Source organism: Cebus imitator, unplaced genomic scaffold, assembly GCF_001604975.1.
Source record: "Cebus imitator isolate Cc_AM_T3 unplaced genomic scaffold, Cebus_imitator-1.0 Scaffold232, whole genome shotgun sequence".
NCBI classification, from domain to species: Eukaryota; Metazoa; Chordata; class Mammalia; order Primates; family Cebidae; genus Cebus; species Cebus imitator.
This window is the reverse complement of record NW_016107547.1, coordinates 2,203,992-2,211,681: the sequence shown is the minus strand read 5'-3', so window position 1 is coordinate 2,211,681 and position 7,690 is coordinate 2,203,992. Positions and strand designations below refer to the sequence as shown.

Here is a 7,690-nt window from a genome sequence, read left to right as displayed (position 1 = left end):
GTTCAGGGGCAAGTAACAAGAAGAAGATAAGGACTACTTGTTGGCCCCTGGATGGCATTTTTCTGTTCTAATGGGAAATACGGCCGATGACTTGGGAGGGCACAGCCTGCGTTGAAACTTCGTAAAGTGTCCCACGAGTCTCCTTCACGTCGTTGATTGCCGGGCCTCGGGTTTCCGCTGGGTGGGGAGGAAAGTGGGGCGGGAAATCGAAAAACGAACTCTCAGCTCCCGGCATTCCCCGTGGGCGGCGCTCCCCTTTGACCCTTCGCTCGCGTGCTACACATCCGGGCCTCTGCTACTAGTGAGAGGAAGATGGCGGCCGCGGCTGTTGTGGTTCCCGCAGAGTGGATAAAGAACTGGGAGAAATCAGGGAGAGGCGAATTGTGAGTGTTCGGGCCGGAGGCAGGCGCACTGTCGGGCCGGGCCAGGGCGTCAGCTTCACTCTCACCTGTGGTGGGAGGTTGAGGGGGGGAAGATGTACCCCCTCCCCCACCCGGTCTTCGGGCGTGGATGGTCAGCTAGGAGTTTCGAACTCGGGGAGAGGTGCGGTTAACCGCCGCGGACCTCCTTCCTTCCCTGGCCTCCCAAAAATCGCTGCTGCCTGCGGTAGCTTGGCTTCCTTTAGCCTCTTAGTAGAACTCCTGTTCGCCCCTGCGGGTCTCCGCGCTCCCTCTTGGTCTCTTTTTGTGTTCCCCTCTTCGCTTGAGCTCACTTGGCTTCTTTATCCTTATCGGGCTGCGCCGGGGCGATTCGGACTTTCCATTTGTCTCTGTCCCATTTCTTCACTCTGCACCCGATCGACTCTGTAGTTTAGAGCTTGGCGCCTCCTCTGCCTGAAGTCCGAGGAGGGCGAACCGTCCCGGACTCCCTTCTCTCCTCTTCGCCCGCTGCCGCGAAGCTCGTGGCGCCGCGAAGCACTCAGTTTGGCACCTCTCGTCCTCCCGGGGAGCGGTCTCCCGACTGTCCCAGCTTCGTGTGGCGCCGTGGGGAAGTGTGACAGGGATGGCCGCTTTCCCCGAAGAACTACCGGCATTTCTTTGCTCTGTCTTTTCACCTTAGAGCTATTTCGGGTTGGATTCAACTTTCGTCATTAAATGTTCCCTAAACCCCATTTTATCCTGGGACTGCAACTAATTCTGGCAACTATCCAAGCTTCTCAAGTACCTAGGATAACGCGTTTCATTTAGTCGTGAAACTTTCCCCCGGTAACACCAAAAACAGTAACTTGCCATACCCCTAGTCTTCTCGCCCACAAATTAGAGCGCTCCCTCCTTTCCTCCCCCTGGAAAAAGTCGTTTAATCAGCAAAGCAAACTACAGATTTAAGAACAGATATTAATAACAGCGTCTAATTTCCTTCTCTGGATCGTTTTTAGATGTTAAAGCTCAACCCTGGATGAAATTCACTCTTAGCCATTTTTGTCGTCCTTGCCCACCCCCCTCCATTTCTGGTAGCCAGTTTACCGTGGCTCGTGCTAAAGATTTAAATCTTTGTAACTTCATTACTTGGAACGAAACACGAGGAACGCGTTGCCGGGTCCCGCGCTTGTAATATTGCCAGTCTCTGTGGCTTCCTCCCCCGCACCCCCCGCACTGCTTTATGAAGCCTTAACAGTGTGAGCTCTAGAATTGCCTAAATAAGCGGCTGTCTTAGCCACTTAACTAGCTGAGTGACCTTGGGTAAGTTCCTTAACCACTTGGACTGTTTCCCCTTGAGTAAATTGGGAGTAATAAGTACTCTACTCAAAGGATTGTTGCGAAGACTAAATAATGCCTGTAAAGCACTTGGCTTATAGTAAGTGCTCAAGTGATAGCTATTAAAAGTAATATTATTCCAACCTTTAGATATTTAAACTTCTCAGGACAGCTCTTGCACTTAAAGTCTGTACCACTCAAGTTGGCAATTAATTCGTCTCTGACTCCTTCATATGTATTTATTCTTGCACTCTAATGAATTGAGAGGCCCTTGAAAGATAGGGACTATGTCTCATATTTCTTTTGGTTCTATACACGCCCCGCCCCCTTCAGCATATGCTTAGAATTCTTATTGGTTTATTAATTGCCAGAGAAGACTATTTTACCTTCGTTTTTAACTGTAATGAACATTTTCCAAATCCTCGTACGTGCTAGTTAACAAATAGCTATCAAGTTTGATAACTAGTTGACAGCCATCAAGTTCTGGGGAAGGCCAGATGTGAAGTTACCCAGCCAGACTGTTAGCTTCACCCATATTAGGGTAATCCCCCCAAAACTGATAAAGCAGTTCGCTGTTTTGTTTACTTTTAAAGCCAGCTCATTTATTTAGGGGCTGTCATCTTTGTAGTTTGCTCAGCTTCCTCCTTTCAGCTACTTCTTTTTTTTTTTTTTGAGATGGAGTCTGGCTGTGTCGCCCCGGCTGGAGGGCAGTGGTGCGATCTTGGCTCACTGCAACCTCCGCCTCCCGGGTTCAAGCGAGTCTCCTGCCTCAGCCTCCTGAGTAGCTGGAACTACAGGTGCATGCCACCACGCCTGGCTAATTTTTTTGTATTTTTAGTAAGGATAGGGTATCACTGTTAGCCAGGACGGTCTCCATCTCCTGACCTTGTGATCCGCCCGCCTCAGCCTCCGTTTTACTATTATTGCTCCCACCTTAGAATGAATGGTATTAGGGCTACAGGTGAAATTCTGCTTGGCTTCTGACTGTTAGCGGTTGGAGAAAAAGTTAAACAGGAGGTCGAAATACCTAGTTTAAATGGAATTTTAGGTTCACATTATGTATATTTACATAATACATGCTACCTGTCATACTTCTCATGTTTGAAGAGCTGCTTAAAAACTTATTAGAACTTATATGTATGTAGTTATTGCATGATTTGTGGAATGTTTTGAATTATGGTAGATCCAAATCAGTATAGTCAGTTTTATGATTGCATTCTGTTATATGAAGATAAAGTTGTGTAACATGATAAGCTGTTTTAAACACGTCACCATCCAGTACTTAGTTTTTGTTTATTTGACCTGTTTTCCCTCTATGAAAACTTTGCTGCATATAGCATATCTTGGGAGTTTCTGTATCTTCCTAAAGATAGATGTTAGCATTTTCATTTTATTAGGCAGACTGCATGGTGGTGCAAACATATTACAAAAAACCTTTTTCCTTTGTCTGAAAACAGCTTCTGAAATATAAAACAGCAACTGTAAATGTTAAAAATGAAGGTAGTATGCCACCAAATTATTAGTGAATCTATTTATAGATTTGGCGTTTAGAATATGACCAACATTTAAAATTATACCTTGAGTGAATTTTTCCTTTTTAACAAGATAAATTAGCAGATAAGCTTTAACTTGACTGAAAATTACCTTTTTAAAAATAATATGATGTATTTCATCAGGTTGTTAATTTGTTTCTTGTCTGTCACTTGTTACCAGCGTAAATCTTCCTGGGGGTGGTAGTCAACTAGTGTTGAAAGGAACATGTGAGTTATATGGGGCATTTTATAACTTTTAGATAGGGCAAATTCTCAATTGTACCCCATGACAAACAACTGTCTATTAAATGGAAGGCCTTGGCTTTGGAGAATGTTTTATTAGGTAATTAGGATAAAAGTAAAACTGTTTCTGCCTATCTGAATGGTCTATCCATCACATACCTGGATATCCCATTATGTTTCCAGAGATACCAATTAATGTTTTGAATGCTAAATTGTAGAACTCCTAAAGTGACCTTTTCCAAGAGGGATCAGAAGGGCGAAGGAGGACTACCAAAATGTAATTGTCATTTCCGGTAATGCTTATATTTAAATGTAAACTCTTTCAAATTGTGAAAGATACGTGTTTAAATATTTTATTTTGACTTTCTCGATTATAGTAACATAGAACTTGCCATGGTGAAGCTAATAAGCTTGCATGTACTGGTAGATCCAGTGTAGAATTCTGTTTTTAGTAGAAATCATTAACACGGTAAGCTCAGCATTTCTTTGTTACAAGCAACCTAAATGGAGAATTTATCTTAATCTGAAGATGCTAGCCTCATGTTAATACTTAGTATAATTTTGAAATACTTATGTTTGTTGAGTATCATCTGTTTGAGTAGCTTATTTAGGTATTTCAGTTAGAAAGTTTGGTTAGGTTTTTATCTTCTTAATGGTAGTTGTAAAATTTTAAAATTTAATTGTCAAATGTTTTGATTGCTATTTTTCTTCTACACGATTGCTACTTTTTCTGCTGCTACTACACGATTTTAGACACTCTAGAACTTAAGTACATTTGGATGTTCAAAACATGCCATCTGATCTGAATTTCTGGAGGATTCTAGGTAAAGGGATATAATCATTCTAAGAAATTTTAGTCTTGGTGGTTGAGTCTTCTTTTCCTCGCAAAGTTGCTTCAAATTCAGCCAAAGCTTTTACCTGAAACCTTTTCTTGATGTCTCAGTTTTCATTTGGTGTTTAATTTCCCATTTTGACCTGTATTCATGAGCTAAGTATAAGTCTTAGTCTGTTTTCCTGGGAAGAGAAACATTCTTCAGAAAATGTTGAAGAGGTTGTATAGGCTTTGTTTGTCAAAAAAAAAAAAATTATTCTAGAATGCTTTAATGTTAAGGTAGGGTGAGCGCTGTTAATATACTTGTGCTTTTTTCCTACTGTAAGCGCAGCACCTCCTGTTGTCTTTTTTTTTTTTTTTAACATTTCCTCTTTCCTTTTCTTTTAAATGCATGTTTCCACAAGATAAAACTATATTGTCCCAATATTCATTTTTGTGGGTTATGTCTCTGTTCTACAAATGATAATGGAGGTAGCACTTTGCTTAACCTCATTTAACCTTTTCATTGTCTTGTTTTAAAGAATTAAGTGAAGTGTAAATGAACATCAGCCTTTTATATATGAAAGCCAGATTTGAGATGTGAACATAATCAAGTAGTTTAAGTTTGTGTCTATGTTTCCTTTTTAATGGAAAAGGGAACAAGTTACATGAAAAGCTGTATATTCATGTTAAGAAGTATTCACAAAATATATTTTAAGTCCTTGAAGGAACTTCAGACATTTTATTCAGTTTTTTATACATCTTTTGACAGAAAATAGAGTCTGTCCTTGTTCTCAGGGACCTGAGACAGCATCTCCATAATAGCACTAAACTGTTTTAAAAGTAGAAAAAATGAAAGCCTAAGGTGGTGGCATGTGAGGTGGTGTGCACTGTGGCACACACCTGTAATCCCAGCTACTTGGGCAGCTGAGTCAGGAGAAAGGATCGCCTGAGCCCAGGAGAGTTCTGGGCAATATAGCAAGAACCTGTCTCTATTTTTATTTTTTAAAAAATTAAATTAAAAAAAGTGGAAAAATGGTAAAAAGTATCTGAAAGCTATTAAAGGATTAAAGTAACTTGAATTTGGACTGAGACAGAAAATTTGATTATTTTTAAGCCATGTTAAAGTGAGCAACTATTAGAGGTAGTTTTGTTTGTTCCTTTCCCTGTAATTTAGGTTAGTCACCTAAAACCATTAGGCAGGTGTATAGTAAGACAGATGTAACATTCAGAAACAGTAGTTTCTGTAAGAATCCTTGGTGGTCATCTATTAGTAAATTACTTAGGGAGAAGAGGACAGATACATCTACTTGTTGTTTGTTTTTAGTTTCCTGTTATAACTAAGGGGATACCTGTTTTATTTCTTAAAAAATTATTTTTAACTAATTTTATTTTGAGACAGGGTCTTGCTTTGTCACCTAGGCTGGAGTACAGTCATATGATCACGGCTTACGGCAGGCTTAACCCTGGTTCAAGGGATCTTCCTGCCTCAGCCTCCTGAATAGCTGGGGCTACAGGTGCATGCCACCATGCCTGGCTAATTAAAAACATTTTGTGTGTGTGTGTGTGTGTGTGTGTGTGTGTGTGTGTGTGTGTATGTATGTGTAGGGATGGGGTTTTGCTATATTGCCCAGGCTAGTCACAGACTCCTGGCTTCAAGTGATCCTCCCACTTCAGCCTCCCAAAGTGCTGGCATTACAAGCATGAGCCACTGCGCCCAGCCAAAGGAATACCTCTTTTATAGTAGGGAAATATAAGTATCTATTATGCAAGTAAATTGCCTTATTGTAATAAACTTTCAATGATTCCATACACAATTTCACCAAATCTTTGAGATTCTAACTAATAGTTCATGATGACATTGTTATCTGTGTCCTAATGAACATGTTTGTAGCCTGGTGACTGACAATATAGAATTATATTTCAGTTATTTCTTAAAGTTATGTAATGATGACTGTACCATTAGCTTAGGTAGGAGTTTGGGAACACTGACGCAACCCTTTCCCCCCAACGATTGGAAGGCTTTTTGCAAAAGACATGCATTAAGATTGTTAAATAGAAATAAAGCTATGGAAAATGTGAGAAAACAAATCCATTTTTATATGGAGAATTGTTTTTTTTAATTTTTTTTGAGACAGAGTCTCACTCTGTTGCTCAGGCTGGAGTGCAGTGGCATAGTCTTGGCTCACTGTAGCTTTGACCTCTCAGGCTCAAGTGAATAAGGAGGAGGAATTTTAAACAATTATTTTATTTCTCTCTCTCATCTTTTCCTCTTCTCTCTCTTTTTTTCTTTTTTGTGTATGAACGAATATTTGAAATTGCATTTTAGTAGCCTGAGTACAAAAGGAAAGATGAGTTACTTGATTCTGTTAAATTCTTCTTTCAAAGACATGGTGCTTCCTGATATTATTTTGAGACAGCGTCTCACTCTGTCGCCCAGGCTGGAGTGCAGTGGTGTGATCTTGGCCCACCGCAACTTCTGCCTCCTGGGTTCAAGTGATTCTCCTGCTTCAGCCTCCCGAGTAGCTGGGATTACAGACATGCGCCACCAAGCCCAGCTGATTTTTGTAGTTTTAGTGGAGACAGGGTTTTACCATGCTGGCTAGGCTAGTCTCAAACTCCTGGCCTCAAGTGACCTGCCCTCCTTAGCCTCTTAAAAGTGCTGGGGTTATAGGCATGAGCCACTGTACCTGGCCCCTGGTATTATATTCTAAAGGGAATTGACCCTGTAGGGGAAGTGAGAACCCAAAGAGGGAATTATTTTAATATTTCATAGTAAATATTGAAGCAACCTTGAGGTACTTATATATCTCCTCCACAAAAGACCTAGATGGCAGACATTTTTAGGTTATATCTTCTGATGCTAGTCTGAAGCAGATGTTATTTCTTTGTTGCCTACTGGAAGATTTTGTTTTATATTTCAGATAAACTTATGGTAGGTTTAACATGTTTTGTGAAATTAGAAGCTTAATTAGTGTTTTTGTTTTCTTTTTTTGAGATAGGGTCTCACTCTTTTCTCCAGGCTGGAGTGCAATGGTACGGTCACCACTCATTGTAGCCTTGAGCTTTAAGCTTAAGCGATCCTCCCAGCTCAACCTCCCAAGTAGCTGGGACTGTAGGCATGTGCTACCACACTTGGCTAATTTTCTTTTCTTTTTTTCTTTTGTAGAAATGGAGTCTCACTTGTTAGCCAGGCTGGTCTTGAACTCCTGTGCTAAAGTGATCTCCTACCTCAGCCTCCCAAAGTGTTGGGATTACAGGCATGAGCCGCCATACCCAACCTTAGCCAGTGTTCTTAACCACTGTTCTCTTTTCAACCCATTCGAAGGCCTGTCTAGTTCTCCAGGGAGATAGTTGAAAGTACTTGGGACCAAACTTAAACCAGCTTACCATTTGTAAGGTACTCTCAG

General features: G+C 40.9%; 1 protein-coding gene across 7 annotated transcripts in view; it reads left to right on the top strand.

Annotated features, from left to right (window-relative positions):
* The first annotated feature begins 248 nt into the window (after nt 1-248).
* The window catches only part of THOC2 (THO complex 2), a 129,249-nt gene continuing 121,807 nt past the window's right edge, over nt 249-7,690 (top strand). For all 7 annotated transcript variants that reach the window (XM_017497532.2, XM_037727488.1, XM_017497529.2 and 4 more), the window contains exon 1: nt 249-383. In XM_017497532.2, the coding sequence (XP_017353021.1) occupies nt 313-383 (71 nt within the window). In that variant the 5' untranslated portion in view covers nt 249-312. The remainder of the gene's footprint in view (nt 384-7,690) is intronic.